Genomic DNA, 23,652 nt, shown 5'->3' on the forward strand with positions numbered 1-23,652 from the left:
TATAGCCATCTCTCTCTCTCTCTCTTTTTTTTTTTTTTTTAAAGATCTCAGCCAAACCAAACAATGCTGGCTACTTGGACTGATTCTCAGAGGGGTTCCAATGAAGGTTTCCTCGTAATCCTATTCTAGTCAAATGGAGCCCTGGGGAGTCATGGACTATGATGCTAGAGGACCTCGATGAACACTTCTATAAACTGATCATGACTGATTTGGGCCCACCTCTCTCCAGGATCTCTGTCACAAATGATATTCCTTATACCCAAACCTGTTCATATTTCTCCCATGCTTAAAACACTTCAGTGGCTCCCCAGGCCCAAAGCAACATTTCCCAAAGTGAGTACTCTGGAACAATACTCTCATAAGATATCCTATGGGAAGAAGGGGGTTTTGTGCAAGGGATATATTGCATACCATACTAGCTTCTCTTTAGAATTTCAAACATGCATTACCCTTTACATCTTCAAGGCTCTAAGGGTCTTGCAGAGAAGAAACCTGTCAGTTTAATCCATCATTTCCAAATTTATTTGACAATGGAAAACATTCTGAATGTAACAACTATTACTATGTTGTAAAATTAACATTGCATGGGATCTATTTTGGAGATCTCTTTAGCAAGGCACATTAGAACCCCAACACATTGGCCTCGGTCTTTTTCAGTCTCTTCTGTTCCTCTCAAATCACACCCCCAACTTCCCTGTTCTAAGCATGCTATACACAAATCTACTTCTTTCTCAACAATACATTTTTGTTTACATGTCAATGTCTTTGTACACTCCTGCCTTGAAGAACCAGCTCAAATATAACTCCTGAGAAGTCTTCTCACACATCTCCTACCCCCTACTCTTCTTTATACCCCAGCTCTTTGTTCATAATTCCACTGTCACAGGTATTCTAACCATCTGTCCCTTCTGTCTCTTTGCCCACGGGTAAGACACTGTGTGTGGGATATGTCTGTATTTCCTAAGTCTAGTGTAATGCATGGCACATAACAAGTGTTCAATAAACATTTGATGAAGCAATCTACAAATGTGCATGAATAAGCACACAAATGGATCACATTGTGGTTATTATAATATTAACAGATTGCCATGAAATTAACTCCAATGGTTGTGGGTATATGACTTTAAAGGGTAAAGGTAAAAACCACGAGCTGAGATATACTTTGTTTCTTCTTGTTTACTCTAACTTGCCCCCCCATCCACCCCACTGACTCTGACAGCGGGTGACTGGATTGTAAGGATGACTTCAGTGAATACGGGTGAAGCCCTTGGCAGGTGTCAGTGGTTAAAGGAGTCAGACAACCTGGCTTAAGCTTTTAATTATCTTTTAGCCTCTCACCATACATTAGAAGAAGGAGTAGTTAAAAGCCAAAGACACTGTAAGGAGTTACAAAATGGGTAGAAAACAGGAGAGCAGAGAATTGATGTTTATCTGAGAAATCCTCAACCTAACTTAATGTCCTTGTCACCCATGATATTTAACTTTAGTCATTACCTAATAGGATTCACCATCAACATTGCCATTGTACCTCCTCCCACAATACTGTGCCTTTGAGCATGCTTCCCTCTGCATGTGGAAGGCTCTAAATACAAGACTAAAGAAGGGACCACTAATCGCTGGGATCTTTCCCTCACAAGCACTGACCACTACTCTATTTGGTATGTTTCGTATTCCTTCACAAAGCAACCATCCAACAAACATTTATTAGCAATGATCATGTGCCAATCCCATGTCAGGAATACGTAGATAATACTTTGTACCTTCTTTACAAATTGTACAATCTTTGGCTCAAGGTCAGTGGGTTCTTAGTGTGATGTTAGGGCATGCACTCTGTCTTGGAAATCTTAATTTTGTTTAGTTTTCTATCATCTATAGAGCTAATTTCAACAGTTTAAAAAATGTAAGGCATGGAAGAGCCCTACTTATCCTTCCTAGTTAAAACAAGTTGCCCTCAGAATATGAATGTAAAGAGAATCCTAGGAAGTCATGAGCGGATACACCACCCTTGGCAATTGTGGAGACCATGAACAGGCTTTCCAGATGAACAATGTAATTCACCAGCACTATGGACTTGCTTCTGTGGGTGGTGATTCCATCCTCCACAGCCCTGTTCACCTATGGCTTGATGGAGCTACTCACTTACAGTCTTTTATTCTTCTCCATCATGGGGAATTTTAGGATGCTTTCCGACTGGTACCCCAGGAAAGACATGTTTAAAGTCCCTGCATGTTACTAATGGTCATTGCCATTTGCAACACCAAGAACACTGTTATCTAGCTTTTCTTCTAAAGATCTCAGAAGGCTGAACACCTCGTTTCCTTTCATGTCAGCTGTGACTCAGGTATGACAGATATCATTAGCCCCGTTGAGAAGCTGAGCAAAGTGGAGATGAGTGGTTTCATGTGGTTAGGCAGGCAAAGACTACGAGAGCCCATTGAGGATTCTTCCCACCAGACTAATTAGCTAACTGACTAAAGCTGAGAGACAGCAGGCTCTGGCTACTGCAAGACTCTGCTGCCTTCCTGCCATAGCTAGCATTCTCTTCAGGTACTCAGTGCTCCCGCCATTCAGAATGGGGAACAAATTGACAAAGACATTCACAAATGCACCATGTGTCAGCCCGGTCTGTAAGCACAGCTTGAAGAAGTACCACATTTGAACATCTTACCTAAGCTGGACCGGGTGTTCGAACGTTCAATTATTGCTCTCTTGCTGGGATTATTTAGGACAGACCTCTTAGCAAGAGAAATGTCAGCTGTCACTCTCGTTATTGATATCCTATGAATAGGAACACAGAACAGAACAAGCCAGTAAAAATGTTATGGGGCTCTCCAAGTGATTTAGAACCACAGTACTTAATAACCAATTTACATACTACAGGGGAACCGCAGTATAATAAACATTGGCCACAAGTGTTTTAAACAGGCTTTGGCTAGTATCAGAATGCAAGCAGAGCAGAATGGAGGAAGGTTTAAACTGTTTCACACACACACACAAAACCTACTCCATTAAAAATATTATTCGTCCATTATGGCCTGCCTTGCTGAATTCCCTTTATAATACACACCATACCAGGAAGGAACCAAAACATATAAATAAACCATGCTCTTTCTAGGAAGCAGCAATACAATTTGCCACAATTCATAGTTGATTTGCTCTTGAACAAGACCTTCAGGAACTACAAATGCTTTGCTCTGGGATTTAATGATGCTGGTCAAAGCTGGGAAACGCTCTTCATTTTGATTATCAAAGACAATCAACCAGTCTGTGGCTAAGTTGCATTCTTTTGTGATACACACGTGATTCTCCAGGGGCCCGAAGGGATACTTCATTTGTAAACATGTGAAAAAATGGTTTTATTTTTTCTGCATGCATAGGATTCTTCAGCATATTTGCATATGACTTTGAATGCATACGGCGGGCGGGCAGTCATAAGGCACTCTAGTTGAGAGCAATGTGAGTATTGTGCCAGGATTTGCTAAGTCAGAAAGTATCCTGCGGTCATGCAAGAATAAAGCAGGACCTGGCACAGTGGCTCACGCCTGTAATCGCAGCACTTTGGGAGGCCGACGTGGTTGGATCATTTGAGGTCAGAAGTTCGAGACCAGCCTGGCCAACAAGGTGAGACTCTGTCTCTACTAAAATACAAAAACTAGCCTAGTGTGGTGGCACATGCTTGTAGTCCCAGCTACTTGGGAGGCTGAGGTGGGGGAGGTCATTTGAGCCCGGGGGCAGAGGCTGCAGTGAGCCAAGATCACGCCACTACCAATCCAGTCTGGGAGACAGAGTGAGACCTTGTCTCAAAAAAAAAGTGAAGAAGTAAAGACATTGCAAATAAATGCAGAGGGGCATCTATTTGCATATGATTTATCAAATGAGAACATCTGCAACTTAGAATTTAAATACTATTTTAAACTGAGATTGCTCAATTTCCAATCATCTACCAGTAGAATTCAAAGTTTGCCTCTTTAAACCAGTTACTGTCACCATGGGCCTTTCTCCATTCTTATCTTCACAGCTTGGTTCCCAGAAAGGAGACAAGGAAAGTAGCACCCCTCCCCTTTTATACTCAGTACACCCATTCTCTTCTGTTTTCAAACTCTTTGGGGATTGAAGAAGGAAGGAGGGTAGAATTATCAACAATTACTGAATCATATGTCATCTCATACCTGTCTGGGGACAACACTGTCAGGAGACTGTACCTGATTTCAGTGACCTAAAGCCTTGGGGAGAATTTAAAATAGTCCTTTCCTCAGATGTTTGGAAATCATTCTTTAAAACAACAGTCTGTGCAAAAGTTCTGGTGCCATTTTAAGCAAAGTACTGCTTGCCTGTGTCATTATGTTTATATGCTGTAGGTTGTCAGGAAGTTTTCAATTCTTAATTTTTTAGAACTGTTAGACCCTAATAATTATTTGATGCATCTTCAAAATTGTCTCCCACAGAAACCAAGAGTTTTTGCAGATACACCTCAGGGACTGTTCTGAGGACTAAAGGGTGGTTCAGTGGGCTCCAGCTTCACCATCCTCAGTGCCAGGTAAACACACCTGCATTTCTGTTTTCTGCATTGGGGCTTTATATATGATTTCACTATAAAAAGCTGTTCAACTGCTAGAAAACACTGGTGTAACAACTTTTTCATTTTACCAAGAGGGAAACTGAGACACACACAGAAAGCTGCACATGGTTAGTTACAGCTCAGGTCTAAACCAGCCCCTGGGCATCGGGCCAGTGCCAAGTCACCTGAGTCCACCATTCTCTTATAGTTCAGTGTTCTACAAGCCCGAATCTCCAGATGTGAGTCAAGTGGTCAAGCACGGATGCACAGTCAGTCTTGGCCTTGCTCTGAGATAGTAAGAATTTAAATCAAGTTGAGGTAGAGTAAACCCCACCTGACTTTCCATTACTCCAGTTGGCCACTGCAGCTTTCAGGCATGAAGTCTCATAGGCAGCTCCTTTCCTTTCCAGAATAGGGTTTGTGTGGTTTTATTTTTTTAATTTAATTTTCAGTTTTTGGTCAGTGTCGCTCTGTCACCCAGGCTGGAGGGCAGTGGTACAATCTTAGCTCACTGCAACCTCCACCTCCCACGTTCAAGCAATCCTCCTGCCTCAGCCTCCCAAGTAGCTGGGATTACAAGCATGTGCCACCACGCCCGGTTAATTTTTGTATTTTTACTAGAGACGAGGTTTCACCACATTGGCCAGGCTGGTCTCAAACTCCTGACCTCAGGTGATCTACCCACCTCAGCCTTCCAAAGTGCTGGGATTACAGGCGTGAGCCACCATGCCCGGCAATGTGTGTTTATTTTTGGGTTTTTGGGTTGCTGGTTTATTTGTTTTAAGAATGGAGCTGCTGGATAGAAACATACAGGCATGTTTCAGAGCAATCCAAATATATGATGAGAGACAAATGGGTAGGTTTAGGGACAGAATTCAACTTTCTAGACTAATGATTTTTGGAGGACCCAACAACCCAGAAAGTTGAATTCTATTCAGCTTAAGTGAAAATCAAATTTTCTAGTTCTATACAGACAAGAGACTCTTGGTTCTTCAAATCTGAAGAGATTAGCATCAGATCCACATTTACTTTTTCTGAGTTATAAAAGTACTTTTACAAAGCTATTTTCAAACACAGCCAAAGTTTGAAAAAGTTCAGAAAAAAACTGCTTCATATGTTCCAAAATAGAGGGAAAGATGTGACAATAAAGGGTATGTTTTCTCATTTTATTTGCTAATGCAAGTTAGTTTGCTAATACAAGTTATTTATTAATCAAAATACACATGCATAAAACAGAGCTCAGAAGAAGACAGGCCTAGCCCTAGAAAACCTTCAGTAAGACAAAATAGGAGTTTCTCTTTTCTATGCAAAGATGCTGACTATTATCAAAATCAGACACCAAACCCAAAATTCTTTTTTGTAAAAGGCTCTCCAGAAAAGCAATCACATTCACAACTGAATACTATCTAGCTTATATACTGTTTTTAACTTAAAGTAGTATCCTTTCTACTTCTTTTCTTGCTATCCTGAGACCCCCTAGTCTCAGCATTCCTATGTACCTTGTTCAATAAACATCTCTAAAAAGTTCCCTTGGAAAACTTCCTGTGACTTGCTGTTAGTAGTTACTGGCCAGTAGGTAAAAGACTAATAGGAGTTTAGTTCCCCAGCAGACTGGATGTAGCAGCAAATGTTCCTGAAAACTAGCAAACATCATTCCCTAAATAGAGTAAATCTGAACCCCCATTGTTGCTTATTTCCACTTTAGAATTCATCCTAACTGCTGCAATCCATCATGAGCTGTATTAGTTTTCTGTGATTTTCTGTGGAAAGATATTGTTTTCAGTTATAACACATTCATTAAAAAATAATCTACATTTCCACGCTGGTAACATAACAGCTGTAAGATCTGTCTGTATTCTATCCTTGCTACATCCAATATGCAGCCCAGACAGTATAATAATTTTGGAAAACTTCTAGTATTAGTAGGGAAAAGTGTTCCAAAGAATGGAACAGTGCACTTACAGGAGAATTGAAACACACAGGAAGACCTGAGTATCTTCCTGGATCTTTCTCCTGGTAGTTGCATGAGTCATTCTATCTTTTGACCTCAGTATCCTAATCAATAAAATGGTAATAGTAGCTTTGCCATAACTATCTCATGGGATTGCCACTAAGAGCAAATAAGGTTATATATAAAAGTGCATTCTTAAATAATTATTCATAGTGTCCTCTGTTAATAAAAACATATATAATGTACACAAGGCAAACAATTATTAGAGATTTAAAGACTTGAAGGAGATAGTTTCCTTATATCCTACTCTCAAAAGTGGGCAGTCTACCATGAACTCTCTCATTCCCAGAGTCTGTGAAATGTGGGTGAGAGAATCAGGTCAGATACGTTGTACTCAAACTACTAATTTAAATATTCAAGTTTGACACTGAAGTGTTCAATTAATTATTACTAGTGTTTGAGTGGCTGTTTATGAGTCTGCATTTGAATAGAGAACAGTAGGAAGAATGCATAGAAGAATGAAATTGATTATGAAACAGAAGTTGTGGCTGTTCTTTTACCATTTGTTGACTGCAATTAGAAATTATCTTCATTCTTATACAGCTTGGTTGCCTTGTGATAGCACCAATTATTCCCATTTCCTTTTATTAATAAGTACTATCTCTTTGAGTCTCCCTAAGTTGTATGTTTAGCTTCTTTTCTTTCAAATTCTTTCTCAAGCCTATTTTTCCCTTTATGTGTTCTTTGGCTAAAAGCATCCTTTAGCTTGAGATCTTATCTGTGTAGATTACATGATGTTCATCTAAGATTTTTGGCCATGATCATTATCAGTTACAAATTGTCCAATAAATGTCATAGAGTTGATCTGATCCAGTTGTCAAAAGCCTAAAGTAACAACTTTTGGGAGGATTTGAAATGACTGGCATAGGTCAACAAACTGCAACTGGTTTGACTGCTTGCTGTTCAGCCTGTGAATGGTAGATTGAGCCAGCTGAACAAACCTCATCCAAACGGGTAATCCCCGATGAATATTTGTGGTGTGAAATGAAGAGAGAAGCTCCATGCCCATTGTGTATCCGCTGTGTCCTCGTCAGCACAGGAATCATTGCTCCATGTGGATATTCACAAATACAGAGGGCACTCAGGAACTACTTAGTGTCGTATTTTTCTTTTTCTTTATGAGACAGAGTTTCGCTCCTGTTGCCCAGGCTGGAGTGCAATAGCACGATCTCGGCTCACCGTGTAACCTCCGCCTCCCAGGTTCAAGCAATTTTCCTGCCTCAGCCTCTTGAGTAGCTGGAATTACAGGCATACGCCACCACGCCCGGCTAATTTTGTATTTTTAGTAGAGAAGGGGTTTCTCCATGTTGGTCAGGCTGGTCTCGAACTCCCGACCTCAGTTGATCTGCCCACCTCGGCCCCGCAAAGTGCTGGAATTACAGGCATGAGCCACTGCGCCCGGCCTAGTATTCTGTTTTTCTTACATGTATCACAGTTAGGCCCCACAATAGCAGTTATAGCAATAAAATTGTATAATAAGTAGCTCTAAACTGACTCAAATAATTTCTAAGGTATCAAAAAAATCCCAAGTTTATGATTCTGCAATAGTCAAACAGTTGGACTTTCATCCAATTTGTTGAATTATTTTCTACTAAGATCTGAAAAGCAGATGAAAGAAGAAAGCCTCGTAGCCAACAGATCCCTTCTTTGCACTTTCCGAAAAATAATAGGACTTTCTCCTATTTTGTCTAACGCACTGCATTCATAGCCCATGAAACACAGAGTAGGTTTCCATTAGAACGTATTGTTTATGCCATGTCACTGTGCTAAAACCTTCCTTATCATTGTTCTCTTGGCTGGTTTCAATTAAAGACTATTTGTTTTTTTCTCTCTTTGTATCAATTGGTAAAACATAATGCAGCACAATGTTATAGCTCAAAACCTAACAATATTCCCACGAAGAAGACATGTCAGAGTCAGTGTGACGCTACCAGCGAATTTCTTCTTTCTTATCAAAGTCTCCACATACACTCAGTCAAGGAACTCATTATTGTTCATCCTGCTGCCTGGCCTCTTAATATTTGAAATCAAGTCCATTCTCTCACCCCTCACCCCTTTAATATTTACCTATCTTTCTCCAGCCCTGCTGGAGAAACACATCAGATTTCTCCAGGGCTAAGTCTCTCTCTTCAGCTATTACTTTTGCTGCTGCTGGGCTCTTCCTCTAGACCCTCTGCCATGTCATCAGATCCCATGAATACTTGAGATTGAAATTTGCATTCAATTTCTATTAAAACCAACTTCAATAGTATGTGTACAGTAATGGATGCAGACAATTCTACTTGATTCAGGACAAATCTCTGCTGTTACAATTAAATAAATTCCCTTTTTCTTGGCCTCAGGATTGAGGAAGAACATCAGATTCTTCATTCTTGAAGGCGAACCTTTAACAACGCTGTCGTGTATCAGTATGTTATAGACCAAAATAATCTAATGCAAACGTAGGATGTCTTATGGGAAGGGATTTGCTCAGATAGGGCTGTTATGGGGCCAATGGATTCGGCACTGCTCAGAACTGCCTTAGGTAACAGCTCCACAGGTTAAAAGCATGTGACTCCATACATATCTGAAGGAACCGTGCATGTGCACCCAAGAACACAGAAGACTGGGCTAGGCATGCTGGCTGCCTTCAATCCACAGGGACCTGCATGAGGGTTAGGGTTAAGGCCAGAGCATCAGACAGCAGGACCAAGACCAATCCTATTAAGTTACAAAGTCAAAGTTCAGCTGTTTCTTTGCAATGCTTTTTAGAAAGTGAATTCCCAATAGCCAAAAATTTCAAATGGAAGCAGGTTATCTACCTGATTGTGGTTGTTGGAGAAGGGAGATTAGTCTAAAAGACATTTTATGTATCCTTCCAACTCCAATGCTCTAGGATTCAGGGCTTTTAACTTATTTTATTTGAAACTACTTCATTATCTGCCTATTTCCTTTTTAAAGAGAGTGAAATGGAATAAATACATCTTTCTTATTAAGCCCTTGTCCAGTAGATGAATGTGACGAAGGCTATTACTGGTTCAACAAATTCTATCTTCTCTTCCTCCTGGACTGCAAGAGTGCCTCCGCTGCAATAAGTATGACTACATAACGAAGTTCTAACCAGTGAAATGTGAGTAATAACGTGCTCTATCTCCAGGCCCGGCAAGCTGACTAGAGACATCATACCTGGGCTAAGGGCCCCAAATGACAGAGGGAACAAACTTTCTGCCCAATTCTCCCCTCCCCCAACTCCATCCTCCCTCCCAGCCAAGGAACACCTGCCTCAGACTGTTAAGTGAGCAATAATAAGTTTCCATTGTGTTTGAATCACTACACATTTTGGGGTCTATTTATTAAGGCAGCCTGACCTACATACTAATGTACCTAGAAGTATTCTTATTTCTTAAACTAAAATCTCAGTTTACTTTCTTTCTATATAGTTCTAGAAACTAATGAATATTTTACCCAATTATCCAGAAAGCTTTTAACAAATGCATACAATTTATATTTAAAGCAATACCATGTTTGTTTTTATTAATATACCAATTTATTACACTTTATCTGAAGTTTTTTTTACATTTTAAAATTATTTTGTGCATTTAGCGCATTCTCATAATTTAGCAAAGAGAAAGTGAGTGGCTTAATTACTGCCTTCAAAAATAAAGAATGTGATGTTCTTCCGCTATCCCACAGTAATAAATTGGATGCATTTGCCCATACTTTTTGATGCACACTATTTAAATTTTCCACATTTCTGATAAATCTTCAGGTTTTTTCATGTGGTTATTTTTACATGGACTGTATTCTGCATATGAAAGAGCTTAATATTTAGAATTGAGTCATTACAGGCTTTTTACCATTTCTCTGCAAAACAGAGAAACTTTCTCTAGATATTTTTCACAAAACTTAAATGATAAAATTATTTAATGGCTAATGTCTGAGCCATATTGTTGATGGATCATAGTAAGATACATTAAAAAATAGATCAATAAAATAACAGGAAATTTCTAATAAAAGCAAACCCTCAACTATAATAAATATCCATATAAGTACTATTCCCTACAAAATGATCACTTTGGGAGGCTTATGATTAAAAGAATTCTCACTCACTTCGTTTGAGAAAATTCAGTACTTGATATTTATACTTTCATATGACACACATACACATACACACACACACTGCTATACACACACACTGCTATTTATACTTTCATATGACACACACACACACACACTTCTCTTATACACATCTAGATGTGTATAAGAGACAGACACACACACACTGCTATTTATACTTTCATATGACACACACACACACACACTGCTATACACACACACTGCTATTTATACTTTCATATACACACACACCCCCCCCAAATACTGCCTAGCTTGACCAGCAAGCCACTATACTCATCAGAAATATTATATATTTTAATTAATTTTTTTAATAAAAACCATTTGGTATCAAATTATTAATAACTGAGAAAATAAAGACATATACATTTAAATAAAACAGATGGCTTAGTTTTCTTCTCCTGGTCCTTTCTTCATTGGGGACTCAATGTTATACTTCATATTTTCAGAGTTCTTTTATTATATTCTTCCCAAGAATACTGAGTTAACTTTTAACTAGAGAACTTCTGAAATCTCTGGAAACATACATCTACAATTCAATTTATCATACAAGTTTGGTTAAAGGAAAATAAAAATACAAAAACATCTATATTTCTCACCTCCCATCAAACCTGTGCTTCAGGAAATCAAAGAGGGCTTTCTGCATCATGTCTGTTACCTTTGCAGAGGTGAGAAAAAAAGAATGAGGCAAACACATGCAGAGAGAGAGAGAGAGAGAGAGAGAAGTCAAAAGTGAGAGAGGAGGGAGGGAAGGGCACTATGAGCCAAGACCTTATTGCAGCCAGTCGTCTCCTGGGGGGAAGTTACCATGGAAGATGTTTTTCATGCTTAACCATGTGCAATTGCTAATTTCCACCCCCCTTGGTTCTCCTCCAGGGTGTTGAGGAACAAACCAGCAGTGTTCACCGGACCCTCTTCCCTCTTCCCTCTTCCCTCGTTAGGGGATAGAACTGCTGCCAGGAGACAACAGGCTGGCTTTGTACACAGGTGCCGGGCATCCTTGGCACGCCTGAGCTGTGCCTGCCTCCAGTGAGGAGCAGCTAGAGAATTGAGGCCAGCACTGGACTCAGCCTTCCTGCTAGTTTGTGCGTGTTGGAGGAAATTCTCCATGCCCATGGCTGGATTTTTGTAGACCACTCCTCCTGCTCATCCCTCTGACATTTCCAACTCAGAGAAAGACAAGAGAGAAAGAGAGGGGGAGAGAGCAAGGATTCTTAGATCTGCCTGAAAGAGATTCATTAATTCATTCAGCAAATGTGTACTGAGTGCCTACTATGTGCCACACATTGTCCTAGCTCGATGGGAATGGTGTCCTGGAGGCTGCTCACCTTCAGAGTTTAAATGTCATATCTACCTACTTTTTAATCCATGCTAGCACAAAGTCAAAACAAACATCTGAAACAAAGTCTCTACTCTTTTCCTTGTCACATGGTTTTGTTTGATCTCCAAAGTTTAAAAATGTGCCCTTTAAAATAAACAAGCAGAGAAGGATTTGGTGGCATATGCCATCATCTTAAAACCCCAGCAGGGTGAACTCTGTTTGGGCTTTAAAAGTTTGGGTTTGCTGGAAGATTGATTGTTTGTCCTCTTGTGCTGTTCATTGTCTATTACTTCTAATAATGAGAATGGTCAAGACAGATAAAGTCCTTTTCTTTGCATTTAATGCACAGCAAATCTTTGACCAGATCTTCCCATTGTAAATATTTTGAGAGAGGTATTTCTAAACAATGTAATACATAAAAGATGAGAAGTGTCCAAGAGAGGAAAGAAAGGGCAAAGGGCCTTGTGAGCCCCACACAGTACCCCCTGCCTTCCCATGCTGAGCACTGGCTTCCACCAGGACCCACGTGGAAACAGACCCTTGAGGAGCAAGCGGCAACACGACCGTCTCCTGGGCGCTCGATCAAGAACTGAAGAGTAACAGATGATATTTGTACCTCATAACCTTTCAGTGACGGCCCCACTAACACCACCGGACGCATTGATGGCACAACATCGTAAGGAGGAATGTGCTCCGTCTGAAAAAGAGGATTCGACACGTGTGACAAGGTGAGGTTGAGCATGCCTCTCCACAGTCACAACATTCATAATGCTCAGGTCAAACGACAAATGATTATCAAAGTCCCCAGCGAGGAGGCTCTTCCCTTATTTTACAGCCACTTTGGGTCACTGAAATGGAGCACTGCAGGCATGTACGTATAGGAACCTTAACAGTAGATTTAAAAAGGAAACACAACTTACCACTTTTTGCTTCTGTTTTGCTAAAAGACAATAACGAGAGCCATATCAAAATATGCAATCTCTGCAAATGACAGTACATGAGTTTAAAAGATGGAAGAATGTACCCATTTGCCCCTATAATTATCTTCACCACTTTCCTATCACCCACTTTGGAGAACCTGCTTTACGATTTCATTCTGGACATGTCAATGTTGAAGACGTATGAAAAACAGACAGCCCCTTCCCTGGTACAAACGACCTTATATCCTGATTTCCCATTGGGTGGGAGTTGGGTACAGGAGTTGAGAACAACACTGGAAGTTCCGGGCCAGCCTTCACCATGCGTTGTTCCCGTGCTGGACACAGCACAGTGTTGCTGGGAACAAGTTGGACAAATGCAATTTCATAAAAGGAAACAGAATAACCACTTGGGCAAAAATGACTAGTGCCTCAATCACTAGTTATGTTTATATTTGTAACTCATAATTCTGCACCCCCTTGGGCATTTTTGCCCATTTTCTACAATATTGGCACATTTTTCCTACTATGTTGCTTTTAAATTTCAAATACATTTATAACCAGTTATTCCTCAGATAAACTTATAACCAGTTTTTCCTGTTCTTTCCTGTTTGTAATAGCTAAAGTCTGCAATGTCCTGAATGTCCAATAAATGGGAACAAAGCAAAATATACTCAATAACTGATTTAAAGCAATTCTGTGGATATCCAAGCAGGTCCAGTCTAGTTGCGTACACCTCAGAAACCTGGTTTGGTTCAGTGTCCTGTAGATCAGAGGGCTTCACATGCACAAGGACCCAAACACTTAGAACCATTCCAGAACCAATCCAGTTGCCTCCAGTTTTGGTAGGCCAGAATAGGGCCTTGGACTTGCCTTTCCAAATTGATAACACAATTGAAATTGGTAATTAGGGCACTGGATGCCCTAATGCAACAGTTCTAGGCCAGAATGAAATTAGCCTATAGGAGTCAGGGAATGTGGTAGAAGAAAAATTCCTACATGAAGACCTCCATAGTTTCCAAATGCACCACAACTCCCAATTAGGCCACCATTGTCTCTTCATTACCATGAATTCCAGGGCTTGGCTGTCTGCTGTCCAAATGGAAACGAGGCTGTCCCTCATTTGGGCCCTGCCTGACTCTCTGCTTCAACCCTCCCAGCTCAGGCTGTACCAATACATCCTGAAGTTCCACATGGAGACTGAAAACAGGGCATTTTCTTGAGAGTCTGCTTCACCTTGTTTCCTTTTTTTATTGTTACTCACCATCTTAAAGTCTGTCCGTTTCTTAGGTAAAATAATGAATTTTTTGAATATCAGTTTACACAATGGACAGTTATTAACTCGGGGGGGTAAATAAGATTTTTCAAAATTATATTCTAACGACGTGAATTTTTTAGTACCATTTTAAATCAAATCAAATTACCATAGAAAACAAATGAGAAATGAAATATTAATTAGAAAAACCTTTAAATTAAGCCTTCAAATTGTTTCCAAATTAGCAAAAATACTTGCACGTGTGTTCAAATATTTTAAAAAGGAATACAGTTTATGAATAAGAGTTAACTAAAACCCTCACCTGTTGATGTGGGAGTTGCTCGAAATGTCCCAGATACCATTTCTCCAAGACTTGAAGAAGAATTTCCACTTGATTTCCTAGGATATAGAAAAGGAACTAAAGACTCACTCCCTAGATTCTTTGAAAATAGAACTTGAGAGTACAAAGCTTTCTTTGGCCCTCATCCTATTAAATAATTCAAAACACACCAAATTCTGCTGTAAAGAACTTCAAGAATCTGTCCAAATGTTTTCTTTGACCTCATTTCTAAGAGAATGTGGAGAACTAGTTAAGACCTGAAATATTTTGCAAAAGCATCTCTTCTACTTAGTCAACGCGGAAATCAGGCAAAACCGTCACTGACGGGAATGTTCTTATGAACTGCTTGTTAACCTAACACCAGGCACCAATGTGCCAGTCAGATGTCAAACACAGCTCAAAACAAGCAGTAAGACCCGGAGAAACCATTTCTTCTTACAAGATGATTACGTGGCCATCAGAGTTAAGAACTGATTATAGGGAATTGGTCACAGAAAATATTATTTATTTGAATGGAAGATCCTCAACTCTGGTCTCCTCAGGTATGCTCTGGAAGCTTCCCTGAAGCCCACAGATGCCATCAGGAGCTGCCACCTTCCTACTTCCCCAGTGCCCTTCTCTTTTAGTCCTTAAGAGTATGGTCCCTATAGTCAGAAAAATCTCTCTCTCATCTTAGCTCTGCCACTTACTAGTTGTGGGACTGTGGCACATCATAATGTCTTTGAGCCTTAGGTTCCCCACCTATAGAAGGAGATGCTACACCTCACATGGTTGGTATAAAGATCAAACAAAATCATGTCTGTGAGCTCTTGGCTTTACTATTTGTGACTGCCACGAGGTAAGTTTTTAGTTTAAAAGTATATATAGTCAGCCGGGGGCGGTGGCTCACAGCTGTAATCCCAGCCCACTTTGGGAGACCAAGGTGGGCGGATCACCTGAGGTGGGCGGATCACCTGAGGTGGGCGGATCACCTGAGGTCGGAAGTTCCAGATCAGCCTGGCCAACATGGTGAAACCCCCATCTCTACTAAAAATGCAAAACTGAGCCAGGCATGGTGGCAGGCACCTGTAATGCCAGCTATTCCAGAGGCTGAGGCATGAGAATTGCTTGAACCTGGGAGGCGGAGGTTGCAGGGAGGCGGAGGTTGCAGTGAGGCGATATTGTGCCACTGCACTCCAGCCTGGGTGACACAGCAAGACTCTGTCTCAGGAAAAAAAAAAAAAAAATTATATACTGTTATGAGAGGCTTAACAATGGGGATATCCTCTGAGGAATGTGTCACTAGGCAATTTCGTTGCTGTGTGAGCACTGTAGAGCGTCTTACACAAACCTAGATGGTACAGCGTACTCCATTGCTCCTGGGCTACAAACCTGTATAGGATATTACTATACTGAACACTGTAGATGACTCTAACACAGTGGTTAGTATTTGTGTATCTAAACCTAGAAAAGATACAATAAAAATACGGTATTATAATCTTATGGGACCACCACCATATGTGTGATCATCTTTGACAAAAATGTTATTTGGCCCATAACTGTAATAATTAACAAATAATAATAAAACTCTTAAAATGATAATAATTCAGTTATTTTATACAACAAATATTGATTGTACATCCCTGTTTTAGAAAGTAAAAATATAACAGTGGCATTGGGGAGACAAAATCCTTTCCCTTATTGAGTCATATACTAGTAGGACATATCAGTACAGGTTGAATATCCCTTTCCAAAATGCTTGGGAGCAGAAATGTTTTGGATTTCCATTGTTTTCAGATTTTGGAAATTCGCACTATATACTTACTAGCTGAACATCCCTAATCCAAATGTCTGAAATCTAAAACGCTCTGATGAGCATCTCCTTCGAGCATCATGTCAGTCCTCAAAAAGTTTTGAATTTTGGAGCATTCTGGAGTTCAGCTTTTCAGATTATGGATGCTCAGCTTGTACCAAACAAGATAAATAGGTAAACATACAATATTTCTGAGAGTAATAAGTGTAACAGAGAAAACTAAGTCAGGGAAAGGATGGGACTTACAGGGAAGGGGAGTGAGTACAATTTTAAATACAGTTGGCAGGAAAGGGGTCACTGAAAAGGTGACATCTAACAAAGATATAAAGCAGATGGAGTGGCCTGGTGAAAGTGTGAAGAGAAAGGTTCCAGTAAGAAAAAACAGCAAATGCAAAGACCCCAAGACAGGAAAACATGCTCCCCATGTGTCTAAAAAGAAGCATGGAAGACAAACAGTTTAGAAAAAAAGGGATGATATGGTTTGGATCTGTGTCCGCAGGAAATCTCATGTTGAGATGTAATCCCCAGTGTTGGAGGTGGGGCCTGGTGAGAGGTGATTGGACCATGGGGGCAGTCCCTCATGAATGGTTTGGCACCATCTCCTGGTGCTGTTCCTGTGACAGTGAGTGAGTTACAGTGAGATCTGATTGTTTAAAAGTGTGTGGCACCTCCCTGTCTCTTCCTCCTGCTCCAGTCATGTAAGACACCTGCTCCTGCTTTGCCTTCTGCTACCAGTAAAAGCTCCCTAAGACCTCCCCAGAAGCAGATGCTGCCATGCTTCCTGTACAGTCTACAGAACCATGACAATTAAAGCTCTTTTCTTTATAAGTTATCCAGTTTTATAGAAGTGTGAGAACAGGCCGGGTGTGGTGGCTCACACCTGTAATCGCAACACTTTGGGAGGCCGAGGCAGGCAAATCACAAGGTCAAGAGTTCGAGACCAGCCTGACCAGCATGGTGAAATCCCACCTCTACCAAAAATACAAAAATTAGCCAGGCATGGTGTGCACTGGTAACCCCAGCTACTCAGGAGGCTGAGTCAGGAGAATTGCTTGAACCTGGGAGGCAGAGGTTGAAGTGAGCCAAAATTGCGCCACTGCTCTCCAGCCTAGGTGACAGAGCAAGACTCCGTCTAAGAAAAAAAAAAAAAAGAAGTGTGAGAACAGACTAATACAAGGGACAAGAGGGATTAATATTAATAATAGTATTGGCAAGTTATATGCTAAAAAAGATCGATAATTAAAAGTGGGGTAACTATACTTTTGTGATCTCCTATTACTGTTGGAGCAGTTCTTATTATGACAAAAGTGGGCGCCCAAAGAACACAGGAGTTTTTTGAAATAGAAAAGCGTTCAACAGAAAACAGAGGTTGAGGGTCAAGAGAAAGAGCTGCTTCTATTTTAGAGCTTTCAAAAAATTGTAACACATATGAAATCAAGGCTTCAGTGCAGGCTGCGACACGGTACATGCAGACTCAGGATGAATTGGTTTCTCTTCTCTCAAGCTGTGCTTGTGTTCCTGGGGCCTTTAAATACCTGCACTCTGAGATCTACATGGCTACTTGAGTGGTTCACTATAAAGGTTGTTTCACCTGAAGCTGTCTTCACCCAAATACCAGGGGAAAAGAGATGCCACAAAAAGCCTGGGGTGGAGAAGGTACTGTCAGTGCCGGGACCTGCACGTACCATCACATTATGTGCCCGCTTAAGGGAGAGTCTGTAAGTGAACCAAGAGGAGCCATAATGCTGGTTCAGGTCAGCTCCCACTCACTGTGTGGAGAAAGAACGCCCGAAGTGACTCTCCTAGAGGAAAGCCTGGGTTCCAAGGAGGGCTTGCTGAGGCCACAGAAAACAGTCTTTGCCATAGAATTCATATGGTCTCCAGTGGTGTTAGGCTTCAGCATGCACAGAAGGTAGAGAACTATCTGAAACTCTTCTGTGTCAATTTCAAAACACCTTGCACACAGCAAAGTATCTTCTACTTTGACAGCATACACTCTTGAAAATATCACCCAATTTTCTGACCAAAAAAAAAAGTGCATAGAAAAGATGGGAACGTACCCTCCGTGAAAACGTCCTCTTTTTTGTTCTTGCTGAATCCGTATGTTCTCCAATCTGAGTGGACTTGGAATGAAGCCAATTTCACAGCCCTCTTTCACCAGCCTTCCTATCCACCAATCATTGTTATATTTCTGGAATTCAGAAATAAAATTGCTATCAATAGTAATTCACTAATCTTCACGTTGTTTATGAATCTTAGGGGACAAGAAGAATAAAATGCTATTTATATGATATGATATTATACTATATTTTATATAAACTATATTTTATATGTATATGTATACTATATTTTATATAAATTATATTTTATATGTATGTGTATACTATATTGTATACATCATACTATATACCATATTTATATAAACTATACTCTCATAGTATACTATACTTTATTTTATATAAACTATATTGTATATGTATATGTGCATATATGTCTATATATCTATACTGTTTTATATAAACTATATTGTATATGTATATATGTGTGTATATATACCTGTACTATATTTTATATAAACGATATTGTGTGTGTATATATATATGTGTGTGTATATATATCTCTCTATATATCTGAGGTAGATTCATAGACTAAAGCAGAGTTCTGCAAACTTTTTCTGTAAAGGGCCAAGTAGTAAATATTTTAGGCTCTGCCGACCATGTGGTCTCTGTTACAATCAGTTGATGCTGTCCTTGTGTGAAAGCAGCCACAGGCAAACATCAACAAGTGAGCATGGCTCTGTTTCAATAAAACTTTTCTTTACAAAAAAGGCAGTGGGTCAGACTGGACCTGTGGGCTATAGTTTGTGAACCCCTGGACTAATGTCTGGTCCTAACCTTTGGATTCTTTGGGTCTTTGTCAAGAAGCTCTAACCAATTCTTTATTTATTTATTTATTTATTATTATTATACTTTAATTTATTTTATTATTTTATTTTTTTATTTATTATTAACCAATTCTTAAAGAACACATTTCACAAGGATAAATATGCACCAATGTAACTGGGACTCTGGAAGGCAAGACGGATATGTCTGATATGAAATACATTTAATAGTCCATAATTTGTCAAAAGTTTTCAGGTAAAAACTCCACGATACTATCTGTAGTGTAATCTCACCGGGGAAGAGTCATGATCTTTCAAATATAGATTTGCAAATTAATGTCCAACTTACTACTTGAAGAAAAAGATGCCTACTCTTACAAAGTCTGAGCATATTACATATTTGTATGTGAAATTTTGCAAGTAATTTCCAAACGCTCTGAAGCCCAAGGGGAACTCCAGAATTTCCATTTAAGTTAAGTTCCATGACATGTAAACTCAAGACCCAAGTCTATGCAAAGGCTTCAACCAGTGTGGGGTGAGAGTCTGTCAATGTGGGCTTATTTGGTGGATCAGTAAAATTGCATTTCTAACTATACATTTGCTGAATTATAGAGCAGAAAGCAATTTAGTTCAAGCTCCCTGCCTCAAGGAAAGGTTTCTGCTAGGTCACTTCTACAAAATAGGTATCAGCTCTATTGTTTAAACTCTCCGGAGATGATTCTAAAAACTTCCTTTACTGTTTTTATCAGTGTTGGGCAAGACAATTCTCTCCTACTTTGACCCAAAACATATATATTTATAAACACATATATTTTTTTCAAAATGTAACAATGATATGTAGTTTGTTTTGCTGAGCTCATAGAAAAGTGAAATATATATATGTGTGTGTGTGTATATGTGATTCTGATACATTATGAAGGAGGAATGGAAGGTTTCATTGAATTATCATAGCATGAAGTTCTGGGTAAACTTTAAGTTATTCTGAGTAACAGCTTTACACTCATGAGAAATGTGGTCTGGTAAGAATTTGGCCTTTGTTAGGCACACAGCTTCTCCATGCATATTATATGAGTGGCATATAGTATACTGCATTGAAATAAATGTAAATTGAGGGCTGGGCATGGTGGCACATTCCTGTAATCCCAGCATTTTCAAAGGCTGAGGTAGAAGGATCAGTTGAGGCTAGGAGTTTGTGGTCAGTCAGGGCAACATAGCAAGACCCCATCTACACACACACAGACACACACACACACAATTAGCTGGGTGTAGTAGTGTGCCTGTAGTCCTAGTGTACTACACAATTAGCTAGTGTAGTGTACTACACTATTAGCTAGCTATGCAATTAGCTAGTGTAGTAGTGTACTACTAATTACCTAGTGTACTACACAATTAGCTAGTGTAGTGCACTATACTACACTACACAATTAGCTGGGTGTAGTAGTGCACCTGTAGTCCTAGCTACTTGGGAGGCTGAGGCTGAGGTGGGAGGATCACTTGAGCCCAGGAGTTCAAGACTGCAGTGAGCTGTGATTGCATCATTGCACTCCAACGAAAACAGAGCAAGACCCTGTCTCCAAAAAAATTTAAAAAGAAAGAAAAGAAATGTGAATTGACGTGATATAAAACCTTGAACAATCTAGGTCTTAGGTGTTTCTCCCCATTTTCCTGTCTTTTATTTTAGTATAACAGGCCTAAAATAATAGGTCTGTTTATTTTGGAATTAATAAAGGGCAAAGGGACCCTTTTAGAATCTTAGGTGCATAGGTCTGGAATTTAAATTTTACTGTGTTGAGGACAAAGCAGACCATGAGTCATAGTTTCCTAGGGCTTAAGTTATTTCCTGAAATGAAGTTAGCCCACTGGAACACTCATTTGTTAAATGGCACCCAAGTGACTTTAAAGGGCTTGCTGAAACGGTTAATGCAACTTCCCAAAATGTTTTAACTTAGTTCTAGGAAACAGCCAAAGCACAGTGAGAATTTGACTCAGGGTGAATGCAAGTTTTTTGAGTTACTAGGGAGAAAGTCACTATGTAAATTCAAGAGCTTAATTTGATCATCATTTGACTTACATGACAAGCATAGTTGTAGCTTTTCTCTGCATTTAAACTTTTATTTGTTACTGAGAAAGTACTTAACATGGCGCATAATAGATAGCCTTCTAAGTGATGGATGAGAGGAAAGGCTATAACTTGATTATAGAAATGTGTTCATTTGTGTTGATGTTCTGGGAGCTTGTGCCAGCTCTCTACAAAGGTCACCTCGGTGTTGTTCCAACCCTTCTCTATTTGGATTTCCCTAAAATGATTAGCACTTTCTCTTTCAAAGATATTTTCTTATCTGATAATTTCAAGACATAAAAACAGGCGGTTCTGGTCCACATAGGATTATCAGCTCAATGCCACATACCAAACTGCCAGACTGAAGAGAAAATCACTGATCAACAAGCACATAGCTCAAACAGCAGCCAGGACAAATTGAGGCATTGATAAAATGCAGGAAAGCAATAAAATACAAGGTTGGAATGTTGGTGTGAGTGAGTGCACGTGACATGTAAGAACGTCTCTTACCTTTTCAAGGGCTGCTTCTCCTTGGACACAGTGGGTGTTAGCAATTAATGAATATGGTTTGGACATTTTTGATGGGAATGGTGAGACATAATCAACTTAACCATTCAGATGCCAGGGCACATGTTTCAGGTCAAGAGTTCTTGTCTTCTAGACAAATGTAGACATCCTCACCCCGCGTACCATCAAGAAAGTAAAGGCCATGGTTGAAGTTGATGGGTCCTCAGTTTCTTATTACCAAGGCCCTGAAGTGTCTGTGCCTGCACTCATCTTTTCCCTGATTGTCACAATGAATTAGCATTCTTCTTTCTATCAAAGGTCTGTCCCTCCACTAGGGGTCTTGGATCCACCCTTCTTGGCTACTCAAACACTTTACCCTTTTGCCTTTCTGCTTCCCAGAGTCCTCTGCCCTTTTCTTAGCTGTAAATCTTTCTTTGAATGATTATACACTGTAGTGTTGGTTCCATGGTCAAGGTGCACAGGACTATAGTCTACGTGTCTATAATTACAACATCGCCTGTAAATAGTCCCTTCTGGGTAGGTGCCATGCCACCAAACTTACATTTTCCTAAACTGGATCCATACATTTATGGCTCTGCAGTCACAGAAGGGGATTTAAGGTGTCCAGAGGACCATAGAGGTCTGTCGGAAATCCATGCTATAATTTTAGGGTTGACTGTGATTTAACTTTGTAAGTGTGTGATAATGCAAGCAATGATCTCAGACTTCTCAATCTTGATGAAAATGACTAGATTTGGAAGACTCAGCAAATTAAATGAGGTACCGCACTGGCAGCTCCTCGGGTCTCCTCTCTGGCTAGTCTGGCTCAGAGCTGATTCCTAGCTTCAGCTTTTTGGCAGGTGAAGGGATACAGTATGTTCTACATTTACCTCTTTAATGTGTAGAAAGTCCTTAGCATCAAAGGAGATAGCCGTGCTTGGAACAGGCACATCCTCGTCCAAGGCGCCGCAGTAGCTCACATTTGTCTTCACGGCAAATGCTACAGGTTTGGACTAGGGACAGAACCATGGAATAAGGAATGAGGAAGGGAGGACAGAGGAGCATTTTAAACATTGAAACTCTGATCCTACCAGGTAGTAAGAGAAATAACTTTCCAAAGAGGGATCTCAAATGAATTTTACATTCTCAGGCAATATCAAGAAACCTGCAGAGACGACTCTGAAAACAATTCGGTCCTATCAGCCTAATCATTTTTCCTCTCCTGCAATACTTTCCAATATTCCAAATTTTAAAATGTGCTCTAAAGTATTAAGAGGGATAGACAAAGGCAGGGGAGAAGGACAGTCTCTTCTCTAATCTTAAAATCTGTGCTTATTTTAAATGATAACCAATACCTTCTTACCTTGGAATACAGGAAACGTGTGCTAGGTCTTTTTAAAAAGAAAAAAAAAGTGGGAAGAGGATAAAATAGTATTTTTGAAATAGTCCAGATTTGAAAAGCTGTGGAATTCTATACAACAGACTATCTGGTCCTTCAAGGGAAAAGAAGGGTTAGTCAGCCTCAAAGCTGATGGGCAGGGCTCTTCACAGATCATCTTCTCTCTAGCTAACACAGCTGGTTTTGAAACTCTTTTTACACAAATGCCTCTCAGCAAAGTGCTCTCAGGCTGGCACAGCCCTGTGGGGACAAGTAAACCACCAACCTAAGCAAACGGTGCTGCCACCCACATTTGGGTGACCACAATGGCCACAAAACAGATTCTGAAAGAAAATTTTATCACAAAAATTAGCCACAGTGAGACACAAGATTCCTGATATTCTGAGCTGCTTTGTTACCAGCTTATGGATTCATGCTGGGAATCTGACTGGGGAACAGCAGTTGAGGCTAGAACCTCACTGATGTCCCTTCACATGTACTGCAAGAAAAGCCCTTTCCA

The 23,652-nt window shown here is 40.0% G+C and overlaps 1 protein-coding gene across 1 annotated transcript in view; it reads right to left on the reverse strand.

Annotated features, from left to right (window-relative positions):
* Positions 1–23,652, reverse strand: part of CACNB4 (calcium channel, voltage-dependent, beta 4 subunit) — a 160,886-nt gene that overhangs the window by 24,836 nt on the left and 112,398 nt on the right. The window contains exons 3-9 of the mRNA XM_011987850.1: positions 22,645–22,767; positions 18,368–18,498; positions 14,498–14,574; positions 12,924–12,943; positions 12,620–12,700; positions 11,282–11,340; positions 2,669–2,778 (exon numbers count right to left, since the gene is read on the reverse strand). Of these exons, the coding sequence (XP_011843240.1) occupies positions 2,669–2,778; positions 11,282–11,340; positions 12,620–12,700; positions 12,924–12,943; positions 14,498–14,574; positions 18,368–18,498; positions 22,645–22,767 (601 nt within the window). The remainder of the gene's footprint in view (positions 1–2,668; positions 2,779–11,281; positions 11,341–12,619; positions 12,701–12,923; positions 12,944–14,497; positions 14,575–18,367; positions 18,499–22,644; positions 22,768–23,652) is intronic.

Source organism: Mandrillus leucophaeus, unplaced genomic scaffold (assembly GCF_000951045.1).
Source record: "Mandrillus leucophaeus isolate KB7577 unplaced genomic scaffold, Mleu.le_1.0 Scaffold318, whole genome shotgun sequence".
Taxonomy (NCBI): domain Eukaryota; kingdom Metazoa; phylum Chordata; class Mammalia; order Primates; family Cercopithecidae; genus Mandrillus; species Mandrillus leucophaeus.